At 41.2% G+C, this 22,112-nt stretch overlaps 1 protein-coding gene across 3 annotated transcripts in view; it reads left to right on the top strand.

The window, feature by feature from the left end:
* Positions 1 to 15,766, top strand: part of LOC111247530 (heparan-sulfate 6-O-sulfotransferase 1-like) — a 49,918-nt gene extending 34,152 nt beyond the window's left edge. Inside the window, exons 3-6 of one of the 3 annotated variants that reach the window (XM_022798560.2) lie at positions 6,918 to 7,277; positions 7,790 to 7,896; positions 11,771 to 12,123; positions 14,293 to 15,766. In XM_022798560.2, coding sequence (XP_022654295.1) covers positions 6,918 to 7,277; positions 7,790 to 7,896; positions 11,771 to 12,123; positions 14,293 to 14,445 — 973 coding nt within the window. In that variant the 3' untranslated portion in view covers positions 14,446 to 15,766. Of the gene's footprint in view, positions 1 to 6,917; positions 7,278 to 7,789; positions 7,897 to 11,770; positions 14,121 to 14,292 lie in introns of those variants that run through there. The other 2 variants (XM_086983087.1, XM_022798558.2) reach the window with 2 other exon arrangements.
* The last annotated feature ends 6,346 nt before the right edge of the window (positions 15,767 to 22,112 follow it).

Genomic DNA, 22,112 nt, shown 5'->3' with positions numbered 1-22,112 from the left:
CTGAGCTGTCCTTGAAGCAGCATTATAGAGGCCTGTGAGTCCTGCAATCGCCGTCTGAGTTTTTCACCGACGTCTTTTCCTCTAGCTAATCGTGCCACACGAAAACAAAAGTCCATTTCCGATTTCTGATGTATACGCGTCTATAAGGCTTCCTGAATTTGGCGGAATAACAATAGGTGAGTCGTCCTTATTTTCGGTGAAAAACTGCGACCCAGGAGATTTCAAAGAGTAGAATATGACAGTATAATCTTCGTGAGATATGAGCCGTGAGAGAAGATACCCTGGGGGGATCTGCGTTTCGAACTCTGGAGAGCAGAAGCGGCTACGTTCCGGTGTTCACGAAGATGAGGAAGGAGAGAAAAAGAAAGGGGCGACCGGTTGGTCGTGAGAGAAAAACGAGTTGAAAATCTCTAACCATGGGAGACCATGAAGGCGACACACAGTAAATAGATACATGAATAGACGAGCACAACGTCGACTTGACTTCAGCGCGTATCGAAAGAAAAGGCCAGACTAAATATACATTAAGTCAAACAATGCAAAATACTATGGAATTTCAAAAGATCTTGTTTATTATATTCCTTTTAGTTTTATAGTGGAATAGTTTTTCAACGCGAAACTCATTGAAGTGAGCGCTGGCGTCCCAAAGCAACCGTGTTGAAACTGGTGATGATAAAAAGTTGAAAAAAATTATTAAATCAATTTATCAGGATGCATGAACGCTGACAGCTTGAGTTTTGAAAATTTCAATTCTGATGGAGCATCAATGTATCAATGACGTTTCGTTATTTGCTGACGCTCGCTGAGTGCTATGATACATGCAAGCAGCGCGCAGTGTAAGCCTTAAGGTAGGCATTCAAAATTAACCCTTGTCGTATTATGGGTCCCCAGCAGCCTACGGGATTGTTAGTTGAGCACACTTTGTTTACCCGCAATAGGATGACGTTATAGTAGTTTTTGACGTTTGACGAGATCGATCGCAGGATCCCGATAGAACTGGTAAAGGTGGGCACGTAAACGAAAGCTGGTAAAAATGATTTCGTAAAGGGTTTACATCAAATGAAACCTGCTGTAGGTTATGCGAACTGATTCATATCGACAATATGTCTAGATAGAATAATGTCTAGATATAAATAGAGCCCTTAGTTTAACAGAAACCAATTTTAACGTGCTTGCTTTGAAATTGCTGTTATTTCTCTAGCTTTCTGCCGTTACAATGATAATAACAGAAGTAATAGTGCAGCATTGATTAGTAACAGTACGTACAACAAGGATAATAGAAATGAACGCAGGCACTGGGGTTTAACTTGGCCGAGAATTTACGAATTGAAGGAAAAAAGAGAAAAATAGGTAAGGCCAAGCGAGGCGATTGAAGTAGAACACGTGGTGTCGTTGTGTTGTCGATTGAAGAAGGGTTTTTGAAGAGATGAATTATTTGAAGTCGACGGTGACGACGACGACAACGAATAACGACCATCTGCAAATACAGCCGCGACGAGAATGCAGCTAAGGGATTTAGTGCCAGAAGAACGCTTGCTGTATAGAAGCAGGTCCAAAGAACCTAAAAAAGGGATGAGAAGAGGAGACGCTAGAGAGGATCCTTCCATGGAAAACTACTGCTGGTGAGGTAATAGTACTGCTAATGTTCCTTCGCACTCGATCGTATTACCCGTAGCCGACAAATTCCTCTGCTTTCGACTATGCTTAGATCTGCTTGGCGGTTAACCGGCTAGAACCGGCAATCCGGGGAGCCTGAGCTCAGGCAGAGGCAGGCAACGGGGTCCTACCATGCTTCTATGTTCGTCACTATCGTCCGCTGCTACGTGTAGTGACCACGTACGACCAGCCTAATGGAACCAGTGGCAGAGTGCGAGCGGAACCGTTTTGTATTATACATCACAGATAGATCTATACCTAAAAGTACAACGCTTTGCCCTCCGTGAAGAGTTTTGACATTGCGTCTTCTATGTTATCATACTACTGTTAGCTTGGCGGCAACGCCGTAAAATTCCAACTAGACACGGATGTTCTATTCCCCGGTTCCAATGGAACAGTGCGAGAGGAAAATAGAGAATCGGTCGATACAGTGGTCAAAAGGAAACGTAGTGAAGACGAAGTCCTAGAGAGAAAAGGAAGGAAAAGAAAAAAAACTAAGGAAGAGATGCTTCAGGCTCCAAAAAGAAAAAGGGCCGACTGGCCAGCTGATCGACAGATCGACCCCCAATCCACTGGTTCCAGCAGTACGAGCAGCAGCATCCGCGAGTGCTCTGGCCACCGCTGCTTCCCGCATGCAATTCTGCGTGATAAGAACGTATGGCCTGTCGCAAGTCGGTGTCGCTGCGTGGCTCGCGAACTCGTCTCATCGACTGCAAGTCTGCATGCCTTTCTGCCCTAGCTTTATGCCATGGACCAAGTGGCAGGCGTGGAATTTCAATAAGATCCCGTGTTCTCTTCGTTGCAGAGTCTCGACGCTTCACGGCCCTTTCCATCTACTCAGCCAGCCCATTTGCTCGCTCACTTCCGAAGATCTTCAATGGCAGTCCTTTCGTCCGGCCGTTTCGTCTCGTGCAATTCCAGTGTGTATGTGTGTTTATTTTCCCCTTGCCGTGTTCAGCAGCTGCTTGTTCCCCTGTTTGTTTTCCTCGAGCCTATCAGCAGGCCTTCTTGTTATTGGAAGTACGTACGTGAAAACGAGAAGCAACCTTACATCTCGACTCTTTAATAGCCCCAATGTTCCGGAAGTAGCTGCCGTCTTCGCTCCATGGTTATCGGAGCCTGCGACCAAGTTGATGCTGTCTTCTGTCTTTTTCGCACAGCCGCTGCTGGCGCTTTTGGCACCCCGTCTGTGGTCGTGAGGTAGGCGCCAACAACAAACTGGAAGACTTGGTGGAAACTGCTACGTTGAGCGTATAGTAGCGGTAATGCTGGTTCTGTGAAGGACGCTAGCCCCTGCTTAGCGCTCGTAGAGGCTTGCAACATGTATAGGGAGAAACTGTATGGCCTGCTAATGTCGTAGTATCTAGAACGTTGTGTATGTCTTCTTTCTCGTTCACTAGTGCTATCCTTGTGCTCATCTATAGAAGATCGGTCAGAGCAGGAACAGCCTCGTTCAGTTTGGCAATCAACTTAGCGGTACTTCTTTTGCGTTTACTGTTGCTACCTCCTCGTGGGTCGTTAGCTATTCAAAGACGGCGGGCAGTGCTGTGAAAAGACGCCGATGTGTTTTGCTAGAGACAGTAGTGAACTTCGAACCCTTTTAATAACAATCAAACAAGGACGCTTTTATGCTCAGTGGAAAACGGGCGGACTAGGGCTTCACGTAGGAAAAGCTTGGACTTACGGTTTTACTAAGCTAATCTGTAATTTGTAACGTGTAGATTTTTCGTATTGAAATCTTAAATGCTCGTCGATATTAGCTACAAGCAAATAATTATATTATGTCGATGTCGTAACCGAATTGTAGTGAACGCTGGTTCTATGTCTCCCAAGATATAAGTGGACTAAGAATAGTAAGGTTAGTATTTTTTTGTGAAGATAATTACCACGCACTCTTTGAGACAGCTGAGGGGCGGTCAAAGCTTGGAAGCTTATAACTTAATAATGGGACTATTTACTGCACGAGTTCACTAAACAGAATAATCAATCTGGATCATTTTAGGTAGCTGTCGTTTTTCAGCATAGTTCAGTACTTTTCATGTAGCGGATTCGACAAATATTATAGATGAAGTCAACTGACTTTAACACATATTTTAAACGTGTTCCGAAGTTTTCTCTCCGACAAACTCGATACACGTATCAATGCACTGAGATTTGTCCGACGCTTGTAACAACTGGTTTCCATATACCTAAATACTAAGTTCCAGATCAAAATATCACTCTTTTCCTCAAGCGTCACTTTTTATACGCATTCGTGGGGCAGGATCTGCCTGTATCTATGTGGCGGTAAGGTTTCAGACGAGATGATCAAGGCCAGTGCAAAAAACGGAGCTGGAAGACGGGAAACAATGAAAGTGATGGTGAAGGACGGGTGGGTGGCAGGGGCTCTGTTCGGGCGGTTACGGTGGTCATGTCTCTCGCTAGAACGACGTGTCTCCTCTCCACGGTATTCTGCAAGGTTGCTGCTGCTTTTTGTACGAATAGGGTAGTCTGGAAGAAAGAACGCGTAAGGCTCGTACCAGCATAGGAACGGTGGGAACATTGCGAAAATATTGGGACAGAAACGCCGATTGTCGGACAGTCAGTGACCGAATCGAGTGCAGTAGCAAGCGAAAAGAGGGAAATGGGGAATACCTAGGACAAAGAACAAGAGCGTGTAAAGAAAATCAAAGAACGAAGACAGAGAGAGAAAACGACCATCAAATATTTTTGCTTTCCCTCGAACGTATCTCCGGCTAGCAAAATAGATGGGGCATCGGAAGGAGCCACGCTGCTCCTGCTGGAGCTCTAGATAAGCTTGTGTTCGTCCGCGGGCGGTACGCCAGCCCACTCGCTAAGAAAGGAACACGTTCGATGGGACGACTGTTAATGCTGTGGTACCCAAGAGTGCAACGATGATGTTCTTCGTATCTGGGAGACAAGCGACGCTTTTGAAACCCCCTCTGTATTACAAAGACGCGCTATATGCAGGCTACCCGACAACTAAAAATATAACGAGCTTTTTGACCGCTTCTCTACAAAGCGCATGCAGTGAACAAGTACCCCAAGTCGATTATACTTCTAAGATGTCTGCCGAACCACACCCAGTGAGTAATCAAAACATCGAGTCGATTCCACACAAATATGGTCACACGTTTTATAGTAGAATCAATGTATATTAGCTCAGCCTTAGAACTTCGTGATTAAAAACTGATGAAAAGCCGAGAATTTTTAACTTCAAGAGGTGGATGTAGCTGTGTATAATGTACATTACTTTAGAATGATGTATATTACTTAACTTTAGAAATGAAGACGTTGATACCTTGTTAACATTATCTCGCTTAGACAGTAATTCAAACGAATCTAACTGCTTTGCTTAAGTTAAAGCATCGATAACTGTAACCACAAAATACTATCATTGTGTTAACTAAGATGTATATATTGATAATTAAATGATTTATGTACCTTCTTTTAAGGATTTAACTTAGTTAAATGAGAAACACAGAGTAAATTCGATCACGAGGATTGATCTGTAGAAAACTGAGGTCCTAAACGCAGGGTTCGTACTTCTTTGCTCAAACTGTTCTTGAAAGCTTTTATTCCGCATGGCGTTTAGTTGGAACTGACTGTAAAAAGGCCATCGCCCCATAAATTATATAAACATTACTAATATGGCAACGTGCAAAAAACAAAAAAAAAAATGTTGGTTTTGCTGTCTGTATATGGTGATGTCCCGGTAAACAGAAAAATCCTCGCTCTTTAGCAGACTTTGACCTAGTGTGAGAGCCGTTGTTAGCATTACACGTTTAGATAGTATTGGATTATATCATTATATTTCTAAAAAAATATAAAACATATATTTTTTGTCGTACGAAAAAGTAGATCAAACAGTCGGGTCGCTCGCTTCAGAGCATGTTTATACTGTATAACATTATTGTTTCTATATTCTGCAAAATAGAAGAGCGAAGTTCAGTTAACGGAAATACCTCAAATCGGCGGAAATTAGATAGAAGTAGAGGTGACTTAGAAATGGAACGGCGGCGATTTTGAGCAACGCTGATTAAGACAAAAATTACGGCTAGTAGAGGGACGAAACGGAGTAGAGGCAGGTGAAAGGCCCAGGGAATGGTTTAAGTCCATTATGAGGCAAAAGAAATCGCTAACTGGTAGAAGATCGACGAAAAAGTTGATGAGAAGAAGAACGCCACTAGGCTCTATGTCGCGTGCCGTTTCTTTTGGTAGCTGCAACAGCCAATGTTTTCCACTACTGTTTGTCCTTGTAGGCCTTCAACTTCACGACGGCTTTCGTTTTCGCTTTGATCACTCTGCAAATTAACTCAACGCTGTAGCAATGAGATTCCGTTGTGACGCTACTTTCTAAGATCTTTTCCAAATTAGACCGACACTCAGAGAAGACTCATCATGAGTACGTGGCGTTTATGTGGAAGCAACGCAGCCGCTTACCTATTCAAATGGACACAATACAGATCGATAGGAGTCATGTATTTAAAATAGGGTTTGCCGTTCGTCTGCGTAAAGCGCGGACCGGACGCTATTGTATGTTCAGGTGCGTCGTCTTGACCTTCCTCGACGGATAGGCATATTAATGATCTTTTGTCCTCTATTAGCGTGTATATATATAAAGCTATACCCATTTCTGGAAAGGTCAGGTGACGATAAGATAAACAGGACCAAGGGTATAACCGTAGCGTTCTATCTTTGGGTCTTCGAAACACATTCGGAGTAATTTTGTTATTGATGTGATCGGATGGAAAAGCTATCAGGTAGATGATGAGCAGTGAACACGCCGTATATGTGATTAGGCGTCGTTCGAAGTTGACGTCATAGATTCTACACTGGCCCTTATTTCAGGGCAAAGCGGGAAAGTACTTTTTGCAACTAAGCGTCCGCAAAAGATTAAGAAGCCGTATTGCAACTTCCATTACCGAACAGAGTTCATATTTTTGTACCACCTACAACATTCAACTATAAAAAAAAGCTCATAGATTATGAAAGCACAGCTATGTTGCACCTTATATACGTTATAATTCGCTCAACCAAACTAAATGAGGTGAGATTTGTTTCTATTCAAGCGCTTGTTTTGTTGTGTACATGCAGATTTGTGAGGCTAGTAAATAAAGCTCGTACAATTACGCTTAGGATTACTTTTTCCATTCCGTTTGTTAGGCCTCTATTATTTAGATACGGATGGAAATAACAATTAATGAATATTGTCTGCCGATTTTTCTTCTATCTGTTCCGCGAATATTCAATGCTATCAGGTATAAATGCCATCGAGGCTGGTCAAAGAAAGAGGGTAGCTGGATCTTCTCTCGTTATTCGGCTGGTTGGCATTGTGGCCTGCACGCAGACTGGACTGAGTTGACGGCATGCGTCGATGGTGCTATAGACCGGCAGGAAGGTGTTCTTCTAGCTCAACACAGCCGAACTGCAGAAACTCAATCATCTATTGGACCAAGGGGCCGTTCGGCTGCAGGGGCAATACAACAAGTTGCCGCCTCAGGGCTGGTCTATGCAGGGACGACCTCTTCCGCTGGCAGCAGTAGCAGCAGCAACAGCCAACAGCTGTTAGTGCCATTGCAACAACAACAACAACAACAACTACATTCGCTCAAAAGAAGGTACTTTACTAGCGCTGCATCGGATTATTACGTTTGCTATAGCTTGAATCGTCTATTTATACACAGTACAGGGTGTATTTATACTGCGAGAACCTTCCAATCAATTTAGTACATTTCCATCATCGAACGATTTCTGTTGTCGCGGTATATTTTTATACAAATCAAGCCTTCTCTATTCCCATTATTTGGTGTGTCAAGGAAAAGAAGATAATAAATTATCACTGTAACACTGACAGGAAAATTTATCAGTTAACACTGAACTGAAGAAATATGAAGATTGATGAAAGATAAAAGCACATGACTTGCTATATATCTAAATTATTGTATAATGTGTGCTAAATGTATATAGACGTGAAAGGCGTTTGTTCGTAGAAGGCACAGTGACGCTTCGATGGAATTAAGGATCATTTTATCTAGCGCTTCATATTTATTTGGCTCGCTTCGTATTTACGTAGAGACTCGAAGACTGGGAGGGTCAGTAAAATGTAATTCATTTTGACTGATCGTTTCAGATATTTTTACATCACGTTACTCCGTGAACCTCGGTCCCGATTCCTCTCAGAGTTTAGGCATGTACAGCGGGGAGCCACGTGGAAGACTTCGAGGCACATTTGCAATGGTAAGATGTGCCAACATACTTAATATGCCTAGACTCTTACGGTCAAACAAGATGTGCGAACAGCGAAACGCTGCTACGTAGTCTTCGTACAGTTAAGCAAGATAGCCTAAAAATGCCATACTGATCCGTATGTGTTACAATGGATAGTATTAATCGCCAGTAGTGTTTTCCGTAAAGAGGGTATTTCCTTAAACAGCTTGCATTGACATATGGTTGAGGTAAACTTATATAGTAAGGTTACTTGGAACAACAACAATAATTTTTTTTCTTGATACCTTTCGCCGAATTTATCTGAAATAGATAAGAATGATTTATTTGGTTTGTGAGTGGAGTTGCCCATTTGTGGAAAGGGGCAATTGTTTTAGAGTATAAACTTCACGAGGTGGTCTATGTGTTAATACAACTAGAGGCTGACTGTGGGGCTACATTGATTAGAAAACGAACATGTTACCTTATAACTGGAACAACTAAAAGTAAAAAAACTGAAGTGCGTCAACGCCTTTACGGTCCCGCGGCTTCGGAAACACTATTGCGCACAGTTTTACGACAGATGTGCAAACGATAGAACAAAGTTACGTATGCGTTCCAATATCGAACAATCTTAATAGACGAGCACGTAGCTAGTAAATAATTCCAACCCTATACGCACCAACGTATGCGTTACCGACTGGTTACTAAAGGTAAAAAGAGAGTGTTCGGGGCAACGGTGCTGTGGCAGCAAACGATTGCAGGACCAAAGCTATGCAGTACTGCGTGTAGCCTTCTAAAAACCATCATGTTTTGTGTGTTGGATTTAGGATTGTTCCTTAGGCTGTCGTGATTTGGCAATACCTCCTTTCGCCGTACCTCTGCCGTTTTGTATGCCAGACATGTACCGAGTTGCCGAGGGCGCTTTTCGCTTTGCGGTTCATGGGAATCAGGTTGTTTTTTAGGGCTAGTTACTCATGTCAACAGGCTACTATGCGTCGCCTTCGTCTACGATTATGACTAATACTTTTGTTTTTAAAATGATGTTAGTTATTTTCGATGTAAGTGCGTATCATCGAATTGAAACACATACCCGCAGAGTTGATGTCTTCCTTCGAAAGCAGCGGAAAAGAACTTGGCCGATTTATATACAAGCAGACTATATAAGCATCACATTCATGGCGAATCGACGGCGGCACAGCGAGCTTCTTCTGGAAGCTTGCTAGCATAAGGGATGGCCGGCTTAGTTATAGTGGACAGCGCTATTTTGCCGGTGGTGGGCTAGCAAGAGAAAAATACGCGGTTGTACCCTAGGAGTCGAGAAATAATGCCCTTAGTAATAACCGGATCGAGGCTTGCACGAAAAAGCGTTCGACCCGCATAACGATTGTTGCTCGTCGTAACGGATCGGCTGGACATCGGGTGGACTAAGACGAGTCATGGAACGAAATAGGGAAGCAACTCTTCAAATCCACTACTAGACGCAGGTTAGATCGTAAGCGTTCTATCCGGTCAAATGCTGGGTTGAACGTTTCGAAGATGTGTGAAAGATTCGTCAAAAGGAACAAATTGGGCAGTGTTGTCCAATTTGCTCACTCTGTAAATTTTAGTACGTTAACCAGCACTGTCGACGATCTTATGAGTCGGTTATAGTAATAGCACTACCACACAAACCTTTTTGTTTATACAGTCACATTGAGTTCCTCAAATATAGAATATATATATATATATATATATATATATATATATAGAAGTATAGCAATTGTCATTTAGGGTTAACTGTTCATTACAGCAGAAGTTTGTGCGTAATTTGAGGGGTAGGTCCAACTTAGTTGCGATGATTGGATTATGCAATAATTGTTTTTGATCTTTTTTTTTATTGAAAACTCGTTTCTTTCTGAAGCTAACTAGCAACACCTGGAGGAAGCCGATATGTTTTGAAAACGGCGGTTTATAAGAGGCTGTTTGTAAGGCACAGATTCCAGCCAAGGCTTGGCAAGCCAATGGACAAACAATCATATCCTTCGTCACTGCTAATTTGACCTTTGTGTCCTTGATGATTGTTGCTGCAGTATGTTGATATCTCCGCACGTGGCCTTTCGCTAGCGATCGTAATCTTTATAAGCCCGTGTAAATTAAGGTCTCGCTAGCAGATTGTCTATTCCATCCCAGTTAGATATACTGGAACCCTACTGTATTCAAGTACACATAGACACACTCACGTGCATTCGCAGAGAAACATTATTGCTCATACACATATGTATTTGTTTCCCGCGGCCGGCTTACAGAATATATATATAACCTTATATAAATAGCTTGCGAATAGTAGAAATGAGACGATGAGCGTGACAACGGGATCCAATAGTGGGTTGAGGATAAACGACGGGCTAGCGGGAGGTTTAGCTTTGAGTTGAGTCATTGGTCGATCCGTCTGGTCAATTAGTCGCTCGCTCGCACGCCTACTGCTTCGTCGAGATCGATGCCAGGTAGTTTCACTGCTATCGCATATTCATACTCCAGCTTCGGCTGCTCGACGCGGCAGGAAGACGATGCGCACATTCCAGGATCATGAGAAGGATAACACAGCTGCTGAAAAAAGCAACGGCAGATCCTTGAACAACACGCCCATGGCCCCATGGTACTTAGCTCACAATGGCATTATCGATGATTGGCGCTCATGTTCAGATATCGGTGCACTTGCTTCGTTTGTTTCGGTTTTGCAAATGATAAAGGTGGAACTAGGATGATGCACAAGCTCTGCCGCCTGCGCTAAGCGCGGAAAAGTAGTCCGTTTTCTTCAGCTCCCGTCACACCCGAACGTCGACAAGGTTCAGGCAGAGTAAAGATTTCAACTAATGAATGCATTTGCTCCCAGCAATCGATTGTTGTTATAATGCAGATTTAGAATAAACGATTTACGACTTAGTACAATGTTCTGCGGCAGGGAGAAAACGAAAAACACCTTTGCCGGTGAGCGAACCTTTATTGCAATGAAAATAATCATTAACATTAGATAACAACAATTACGCTCAGAGCCTATCGTTCTTAAGATTATCTTGTAGAATACATAATATTTTTTTTACTTTTCTTATCTTGAATAGCATTAGCGGTAGTTTTCTATAGAAAGCAATAGTTCTGTTAAGATTCACAAGAACATTAATGTGGATTGTTCGATTTTTATTGAGGTACAATCCCGAATGTGCATGCACCCTAGATAGTAAACAAACATCTAATAAACAACTTTAAAGTTATAGCTTGTGTTATATATTCGTGTTGTTATACTTATATCTTTTATTTGTCGTTCGCTGCGAGCAGAATTCTATTGTAGAGTTATGTTTATGGGCAATTATGCAGACAGTTTTTACAAGCTATTTAAAGTTTTACTAAGGTCTCGTTTCGCTGAAAGTACGGAAAGAACTGTAAATGATTTCGCGAACAACTTGTACAAAGAAGACACAAAATATTTATATGTAATTGAATTCTACCAACATGAATAGACAGCTTTTAAATTCAAACGTCTCTTTTCCCTAAGGTACAAAGATTGTTTATCTGAACGTTGCCTTAGTATTGCGGTCACCGAAAGATCGTTAACGTTGCTCTTACTTCAACTTCGCCCTATCATCACAGCTTGAAAGATAAATTCTACTTGCTGTTCTAAAGGTTCTTACCCACTACTAGATCTTCCAATATGTCCCGACACAATCTGCTTTGCGACAAGTGGTCAGTACCAGGCGAATTCTTGAACCAATCGTCATTAATATTTTCAACTAGTAGGGATCTCGTCGGGAAGTTTTCGATTTTTTTTTTTTTTTACTTACAAGCTCTTCAAGGTATTCTATTTTTCTCTGTCGTATATGCATACGCACTGTGTGACAAACTTTTCCATTCGTCCTTTTTTCCTTTGCAGGACGGCCTCCAACCGTTGACGAGCTACCGGCATGTTACTCGACGCCGGATTGGATGGACGTGACGTTTTCCGAATTCGTGTCCTGTCGAAGTAATCTGGCCATCAACCGCATGACTCGAATGCTGGCTGATCTATCGCTCGTTGTTTGCTATAATGAGTCGGCCATGCCTCGCGCACAGCGGGACGCGTTGTTGCTCGCATCAGCCAAAAGTAATCTTCGCAAAATGGCTTTTTTCGCCCTTTGCGAATTCCAAAAGATCTCGCAGTACCTTTTCGAGCGTACTTTCGGCCTACGGTTTAAACAGGCCTTCGTTCAATACAACTATACTAGAAGTTCATTGGCTATCGCGGAGGTGAGCAGTGCCGATCTCGAGCTTATTGACCAACTTAACTCGCTGGACATACAGCTTTACGCGTTCGCTAAGGAATTGCTCATGGAACGATTTGAGCGCGCTAAAAACCATGATCCAGATTTTGAGCAGAATTTTAACCGAGTCATGAACAACAAGGTAGCCCTCTGAAAAGCTCCAATCAGCCTGATCTTACCCCATCGTTGTCAAGCGTTCAAGAGTGGTGTGGAAAAAAGCAGTCGTGACGTTGTTAGTTGTGGGCACCGCTTCTACGGTAAACCTGCTCAATTCTCCATTCGAAAACCTCTGAGCTGATTGAAGAGCGTCAAAATTAGGAAACAGAAGGCGTGAGGAAGGAGGGAAAAGTTTTCAGTTATTAGCTGGAGATCACGAGCGTGTTTTTCGAAAATGGTTGAATGAAAAGTCGGTTGAGAACGCCTGACCCGTACTATAGTATACGTAATATAAACATACACTCACCCCACATAGTACACGTGTGCTTGTCTGTATAGAAGAAAAGAACGAAAGTTTTTTGTCGGGGGCGCTTATGATATACAGCCGAATTTACCGTAATCGCTTACACCTAACAACACAATTCGAAAGGGTGGTACCAGTGCCATAAGCTCGGAATACGTCTTCAAGACTTGACTATCCGGGTCAACAGCTAGGGTCGAACAATATAACAGATAAACAATGTTACGCACTGTTAGAAACATATCTCTCTAAAGAAATGGCAGTTAGAAAAGGAGAAAAATGCAGGCTGATTAAACGGCGAAAAGGAAACAACTGCGCTTATTTTTATCATAGAACCATTACATTGGTTAAAATCTTACAGACGTCACCATCGCTATTACAAGAGGACGAACAGTGCAACGTAAAACTGTTTATTGTGTTTTTTTTACAGTCCTATATTAGCGTTCGTTAACTGCATTTAACAAAGCAGGATTGTCTGTAGTAGCAGCTATCCTTTGTCAATTAACAAGATGTGGAACTGTTAAGTATTAAAGGACGTAATATGAAGAAATCAGTGCCCCATATGAAGATAACCTAAGACAACTGTAGATTTCGAGCTTGTAAACAAACAGCCTGTCTTAACTAGGGAGGCACATAGATAGCTTGAGGCTAGTGAGAGCTGTTTGCGAGCGTCCTGAAGAAATTCCCTGTCTCCAACAAGATGTGTGTCTAGACGTCACAAGCCTCACACTCCACCGTAATTACAAAGACAAGACATTAGCTGAGAACAGAAAGTATTATATGAGTAGGCGGAGTAACCTGCATATCTACCTGGCGGGATCGTCTTCAGGAGCGCTGAACTAAAATGATTCCTACGGGAAGATATTTTATTTCTTGTAGAAGTGGCAGGGGATGGGATAAATAAGAAACAGAGCACTGCAAAAGAAGAAAAATGGAAGGGTCCGCGCAGTGTGGATTTTACCACAAAGATGGCCGGTCTTGAAACTTTAGACCAATGCAGCGTCTCGCCGGCGTAGAGTTTTAGCACTCGACGAGAACAAACCAGAGAAATGGAAGCAAGGAAAGGTTCTGTGCAGTGCGCAGTGCAATATAAAGCGTAACGTATTCCTCTGTGCCTCCTACAGGCACACAGTATGTAATATACATGAATGAGGTTACAGTAATAATAATTACTATTATTATCATGACGGATATTACCGTTCCATGGTGCCAGCAAGAGTATTTCTAATACCATTAATAGATGATACATAATGTAAGCCGAAGAAACATGTGGGCTGGGACGTTACCGACAAACTACCTATCGTATCCACTGGGCGCTATGTAAGCGGTTAAATGCGTGTGTGCGTGTGTTACTGATACCGCACGGATTACGATCCGTCTTAGTTCTACGAAGCAGGGGTACGTATACGCTACCTGTTTTTAGCATCGGGTCTCCTTGCTATGTCTGTATTCTACATCTGTGTACGTATATCAAACAATAAATTCAGATAACAAACGGTGCGATCATTAAGCTTGCAGCGACAATACCTGAGTAGCTGTTTATTTCACTTATAATTTATTTATCTACTCTAATAATAAGCAACTCAGAATGATCTGTTTTTTTTTCCCGATTCTTTTGTATTTTAAATACTCTTCGATTGAACAGTGATTTCAGTGTTTCTCGTATTTCTTGCTAATCGTGGTCATTTACTTCTCTAGTTGCCGATCAGAGCAGAGCGATCATTAAGGCGAATGATCGGCATTATATGGGATGGTGCCATCGGGAAAGGCGGACATCTATTGCGATTTCCAGGGACTATCCCGCTTCTAATTACTCAAAACAGGAACTCAACGAGGCTAAAGTGTTTTTGAATGGGAACGACAAACAGGATTACATAGGATGAATCGAAAGAACATGTTGACGACGCATAGTGAGACTTGTGTTGTACCTGGAAAGATATAAACAGTATCAAACCATTGCAGAGAATAAGAGACATACTATAATAGTTCGCATAGATGAAGAAGACGAAAACAAGATATCACAAATGGAATAGAGAAAAAGTTTTACGTGACAATTGAAAAACAGAAACGGTGAAGAACAATACGGAGCCACAACGGTGTACTTCAGGGAGAAATACAAATGCCAATAAAAACATATCCGAGTTTATTGAGGAACTGACCGCACGACATAGTAGCGTCAGACATCTATATCAGGGAAAAAATCATGTCAGCAAATAGCACATAAAGGTGGTTCCAATAAACGCATGTCTGTGTCGTTAATCTGTGACAATGACGAAGTACATACGTACAGACACCGAACATGAGACTTTTAATGACACGTGACGAAGCCAATTGGGAACGACTCAGGCTGAAAGCATTGTTGACAACTGGCGTGAAGGAGGGAGAGAACTAAGAGGGTCGGATCACGATGGAGCAAGCCAAGCTGTTAACATGTAGATTGTGTTGTATGTAGGTGTGTATGGCCGGCGTTCGAAAGAGATGGGAGACAAATGTATTAGGAGCGTACAAAAATCGCTCAAATAGAGTACAACTAATATGCAATGAACGATATTACGATGGCGGTGATCTAAATAATAGGCAACAACTATAAAAAAATAAGAGTTAACAAAAGTAGCTACTAGTGTTACGTCAACGGCAAATCAAAGGTGTCAGAATTCATTATAAAATGGCAGACATATAGATGATACTAATGACACTAATCGCTTAAACAAAACAAATAACTGATACAAATAATAATAATAATAATACAAGCTAGCATGACATAGGGGCTGGGTACGTCTGTGTGTCATGGAAACGGTCTTTTGGGACGGAAAGACAACTTAGAAAAGATGTACTAGAATAAGGGAAAATACCGAAACAAAGGATCGCTCTTACATCTGCATCGATAGGAAGATGGTCACAATAAACAACAACAATGGTAATTTTAATTGTATTACTAGAAATCCACAAAATAACAACAGCTTATTAAGTGACCAACGACAAGGAACGAACATACTGCAAAAAAAAGACGAGAACGTCAAGGAATACGAAAGGAAATAGCCAACACACTGCTGGAATATACGAAGCAACAAAATAGGATTTTGATTGAAAAAAGGAAGAAATAACAAATGGGACAAAAAAGGATAAACAATAATAAATACGAATATACATTTATGATAACGTGAAAACAGAACTGGGAACCGTATCTTCATTCGACCTTTGTCTTCTCTATTCATTAACTCATATTTTTGTGCACCTTTATTGTTTTCTAAGGGAAAAGAAAAAACCGATTGTTACAGAGAATATAATATATGGTTTTAGTTCTAGAGCCTTAAAACGCATAGGCTTAAAATGGACATCAGTGACAGTGAGCGTTCTTCATCTGTCAGTGTATCAGCTTTGCTCAAGCCTTACTGTCTTTCAACGTTTTCACATCTAACCATGTTTCAGTGGAGTATAAATCCACTGATATCAAGTGGAACCGACATCCCAAACAGGCTTGTTGATACGTGAAGCGCTTTCATGCATCGATATGGCGAAAAAAAGTAAGTGTACTGGTTTCGCAACATACAACACAAGTGGTAACCTTAATTTTTTATAGAAGTCTCAGTATACATGTTTGACATGCACCTTGAGATTTTTTAACCTCAACTCCTTACCCTCAAAGCAAACACACCGAATTTTAGATTTATTCAAGCCCGAGGCTGTGTTTCTAAAATCCCCTAAAAAAAACAAAAATGTGAACTATGACAGTGATTTTTTCATGGAAAAAATAATATTTCTACATGGAGGCTCTTCCAGCTACCTAAATTTAAAGCGAATTATCCTATAGACAGTTGCATAGACTAAATAATCGTCGTAGAGGGTGCCATACACTTGGAAATAGAAGCGAAATTAAGCCAACTAGCCACTGACACGCACTAAAGCGTCTGATATCGTATGAATAAGTCGCATCGCAACCAATCATTTTCCACTCGTAAATTGTTTGTCAATAGGGTTTCGCATTTACTAGACGCTCGCGTGTTCCTATGCATCGTTTTTCTTTTCGCGTTTTCTCGTAGACAAGTTAACTGGAACTTGAAAAGAACCCTTTCCGGGTTAGGTTCGCTGGTGCCTAGTTTTGCAGAAAGCAAAAAACGTTTAGTGTCCTTAACCAATACTTTCGTTGCTCGACCGTCGATTCCTGCCTCAAGGCGTTCGACAGTCCTTCGCATGCTAGTTGTAGCTGGCACTGGGTGGCTACCTATCTACTGCCGGGCACCACCATCTTCCACTTAATGCTTATTTTGTTCCCTGTGATTTGTCTGGATTTGCTCAGCGCCGGTGCCGTCACCGACCCTTAATTTCCCGTGCCCTAAATCCTTACTCTCGGCGGTCTCCCGCGATCGGACCCTACTCAAACAACCACTCGTTGTTTTATGCCTATGGGCAGTTCTTTCATAATAGTCAATGGCAGTGCAACGCGCTACAAAGAAACATCACCTTATTGAGTAGTTTCGCCGTTCTGGGCTAGTCAATAACATTGTATGTTGTAATGCCCTTTGTAGGGCATTGTCTACTGTCATTCTCTAAAGTCTCAATCCAATTTAGCCACTGGGAACAGTCATAAACGTTTGGTCTTTTCTTTTTTTTTCCCAGTTTTTCAATTCTTGTTCTATTTTTCTTTAGGGCTCAACCTAGAGGCCCAACATGGCCATACTTCGAATCGTTTAAAGTCATTTGAAAAGCTATTGGGTACAATACTGAGCCTTGCTGTTGCCGGTGGTTATTGCTAATAAATAACATGGATTCACATTGTTTATACGGAACTGTTCTGAATGCTTGGTCCAGAATGTGGTGTAAGAAGTACCGCCAGCTTTTACCGTTGTTAGGTACATTCATCATTAGTACGGCAAGCACCGATTATTTGTTTCATTATGAATAAGCAGCTCAACAAAGACTATACATGTCAGGCATTTTTTTCAGCACGGACACAGCAGAGGTTTGTCTAGTGATTAGCTGAGATCTACTAAAGCCAATAAAAGCAAAAGTAGGAGCGGGTTGAGCCTTACGTAGCCTTTTGAACCTTAGTAATAGTTGATCGCCAGATTTCAAGTCTAGCGAGCATCTCCGATAATCTCCCCTTGGATCACCTGAAGTAGTTTAGCAGAAATGACAGGAAAGGTCCATAAAATTCATTTGCAGACAACGGAAAATACGTGCGTAGACTAATAAAGACCAGTGACATTTCAGCACGATCAAACCTCGGGGCCTCACATAAACATTCGGTGATCAATGGGCTTTACGCAAAGGGGTCGTTACATTTGCTCCCGACGGAGTAAACATAATATCTAGATAACGCTTTAAACAACCACCCGTAGCAATCTAAGAGGAATCAAAACAGGCATTTACCAAATACATAGGCACTGCCGAAGGCACACTGTTACCAAAAAGAACATTAACAGAAAGAAAATCTGCTACAGTTTAGCCAACAAGCGTTTATTATTAGGCACAGACAATTACGGCAGCTGTTATTTTGGCTGTGCCGGAAACATTTTTTATTTATTTTACACATCGTTTATTTGTGGTAATTAAAATGAATTAACTTCCTGATTGACCGGCTTTCCTACCTGCTAATTTCATACTGCAATGAAAAATGACATTTTTTTTTGAAGTGCCGTTAATACCTTGAGGAAACAGCTGAAGAGAAACAGAACCACTGTAAATCAAACATGTAAAGTGGCTCTCAGTGTTTAAGAACGTTTGATAAGGGAAATGAAAGGTTTCTTTAATAGATAATGATATAGAGGCCATGAGTTTTTGAAGCTAACCGGGTTTGCGTTGCAGGAGAAAATCTGATGTACATGAAGGGTATTTTCCAAACAATGTAGTATAGTATATATCCGAATCGGCTTCGGTGGGTGTAGGGTCAACTAAACTAGTATCTTATTTTTTTATATTTATGACGAAAGGTCAACTTTTGCTTATCTGTCTACTAACAGCTTTGATGTGAGTTGTCAAGGTCATCAAAATGGTAATAGCATGTCTGCACAGACTAAGAATTCGTATATTTGGAGATTACCGCTTTTGATAATTAGTATTTAATTCCTTATTGACATACTCAACTAATTTCAAAAAAAAAAACGTTCTGAAAAAGGGCTCCTCAGAGGGGCACGACATGGCAGCACTCTGCCAATTAATTCGTCATGACTGAATGGAACGAACACAGTGATCTGCTTACCCCGAACCGCGCCCCTAGTCACAACAGGCACATCCCTTTTGCTCTGCCAGCAACTGATCACACTGTTGTACATAGTCAAAAGTATGGTAAGAAACAGCTGAAGGATAAGCATATGCTATAATGTGTTTCCGTATCGTTTAATATGTAAACACTGCAAAACAAAAAATAGTCCAGTAGAGCCATCATCGCCCGAAAGTATTAACGAAACTCTCAATGCGGTCCTTTGGCAATGATTCCTATTTTATATAGGAAGAGCTAAGGATCCGAGAGAGCAAGATTTGCTCATTTTTTTGCTAACCTCATTGGGGTCGGAGGATTATAGTACCCGCTACTTATCTGTTAGAGTATCTGTCTGTTCCTGCGACATATATTTATACAATCTAAAGCAAACACGCCTTTACTAAAAGAAAAGGTAACATAGAATTTAGGTATGTATCTTTAGGAGACTAATGTGCAAATGGCGCAAATTTGCACGTGGAGCTTTCCTGTCGCCCGTGCTTATTTTAGGTCCTAAATTGAGAGGGTGGACTAATACGCCAGTCTGCGCACGTCTATCCAGTTCAACCCGCATATATATATATCTACTTTCTTTCTAATGGACGACAAAGCCAATGGCTTATGGAGTTGTAGCAAAAAACTCTAATTGCAACTTAACATTTAGACATTGCATTGTCCAGGGCACAATAAAAACGGTGTTTAAAAGATTCATTGAAGCATTGCTATTTGTCTGCAATGTAAGTCGGAAGAAATTTGTCTTCTATTTTTTGAACAGAACAAATAATACGCTTCCTTTTCGAGCCTTTAGATTTTGATTTATAAATTGGGGTCGTGGAGTTTGGTACCGTCAGGTATCTATACTGAAATGTAACATTTATCAGCTAACTTTATAGCGTCTACTAGAGATCCGTTAATAGGGATAATTTTTTTTATCGTAGTAACAATTACTCTGGTGCCTCAATCACTCAGTCGATTTTGAAATGAACAGAATTGTGCCATTTGCGTTTAATCATTTCACTAGCAACAGTATACGAAAAAAAAAAAAGTAACAGACCTCATGGTCTCATTTACACCGTACATGGAGAACAATGTGCGCCAAACGTCCTCTCAGAAGCTGCTCGCGGAACCCGACCCATTTCGCGTAATATCGAATCACGGTTTCGTATAGTTACTCAGCATCAATTTTACCCAATACAGTGCTATAAGTTATCGATTGCTTCCGGCGTTATTCCTATCTCTGGTATAGCTTCACAGAAAAAAGTCGAGAAGAATCAGATTATCAAACAGGGACGGCCATTCGATGTTACCGCTCTGCAACAAGCTCAACCAGGCTGGAAACATAGTTTCGAGCTTGAGATTGATTGTTTCTGGCCCAACTTGTTGAATGCCCTCATTTCAATCAATGTATCTACTCCATCCTCATTTCACCATTGGCTGGTGCTACTATTCCGTCGTCATTTTCAAACAAAAAAGGCCCAACCATATCTTTGCTCCACAAGCTGGACTATACACACGAGTTCTCGTGAGTAATATAGTTACGCATTGAGCTTTTCAAGTCCCAAGTGTAAAATAATCATTCAAATGAAAATTATTAAGCGTTAGGAAAGTTATTAAGCGAAATGTCATCATTTCAGGGGACTATCCTATTTGGTAGTAAGTTTTTACCATAGATAAGTACTGCTCCAAATTGTAGCTTTCCATCAAGGCAAGCTTCAAGTGCTGGTGTGCTTAGTTTACTAGCTTTCCATTATTTACTAGCACAGGAGAAATTGTGAAAGAAACCCATTCCATCCTATGAAGAAGACCGATTGGTAATATAGGAACATTGTAGTGCAGCGTCGGATAGTTAGTACAGCGGATGCAGGACACACATACAATTTACCCAAAATCCGTGCACTGTCTGTATTTTCGAAAATATCCAGCCATGGAATTTTTAACCCATATTCTACGACAGTAAGAAATAACTTCGCATACTTTGGGGAATGTACTCGGATTCACGGAAGTTAGGTTTACTCGAGTGTGTAGTAAACAAATGGAATACACTGGGACTGCAGAAAAGGCAAACCCCTGAACGTCCGGTAAATATTAGAATAAGCGGGGCTGAATATCTCCTGGCTGTAAATCTTCGCAAAGTGCGTCCATTAATTATGGATGAAGGGCACGATGAAGCTACGAGAACAACACGAATTCAATTCTACCGAAAAGTTACGCTCCTTTTTTCTGTATTTCGGAACAAACGTTCAGCTGTGGTGTATTCCTGAAATCGATTGCCTAGGCATTACGGTAGAAAGGTGATGTGCTGTAAAGGCTCAAATTTTAAGCAGGATTCGGTAGAATTCACCAACGGTTCTGAAGTTGCTACTATAGTGCCATGACGCTGATTTCTTTAGCAGATAGAGGAGTCATAGTTCCGAAAACCGTCGGCCACCAATAGCATTATTTCTACGACAGTTGTATTTATAAGATATGAATTTATTTTTCTGTCTTAGAATGTTTATCCTTATGTAATACACGTTCCATCTGTGTGAAGACACCTCAGCTTTTCGTATTAGAGACTAATATTAAAGGTATCGGCCCACAACTGCTATGTATTCTTGCATTTACATGTTCTAATACGACAATTTATACAATTTAGAGCGATTAAGATCAACCAAGTTTTTATACTAATGACCCCCTAAGGAAGACGAATATTTAACGACAAGCTGATTAGAATCGGATTAAACATCCCAGATGTTAATTTAGCGCACAGAAATAAATAGGACAGCTTTTTACTTAAAAAAAGGGAAAAATTTGTGATAGAATCTTAGTTCGGCGTTTATCATTGCAACCGTCACTATGACAGCGCAAATCGGTATAAGTCGTGCCTGAGAACTCTCACTTAGCGGTAAGGCACATATGCACTGCATCATTGATGAAGGACAAAGGAACCCCATAGATGAGCTCTTTTCAACATCCATAGATTCCCTTTTCATTTAAACTCACTATTAGTTATCGTAGTACAGAATAGAAATAAGTAAGCCCATTTTGTAACTACCATCTTGTTTTTTATATCAAACGGCCACATATTATCCAAGCAACGACGCAAGTACATATACCGCATATGAAAACGATAGTTTCGAAAGAATAGCATATAGCAAAAGCCATCTGGAGCACTAGAGGGTAAACTTCTTATTTTACAAACGTTACCAACCTATATTATTCTGCCTGTAATAGCATCATATTGCTATGGGCTCTATTTTGTCTCGTCATTGCCAGCTGGGAAAACTATATAATCCATTCTCTAGAGCAACAGGCAAGTATTTTGTTAAAATAAGTTGTGGAA

The sequence above is a fragment of the Varroa destructor genome, unplaced genomic scaffold (assembly GCF_002443255.2).
Source record: "Varroa destructor unplaced genomic scaffold, Vdes_3.0 BEIS01000003.1, whole genome shotgun sequence".
Lineage (NCBI taxonomy): Eukaryota > Metazoa > Arthropoda > Arachnida > Mesostigmata > Varroidae > Varroa > Varroa destructor.
This window is presented reverse-complemented; position numbering and strand designations above follow the sequence as displayed.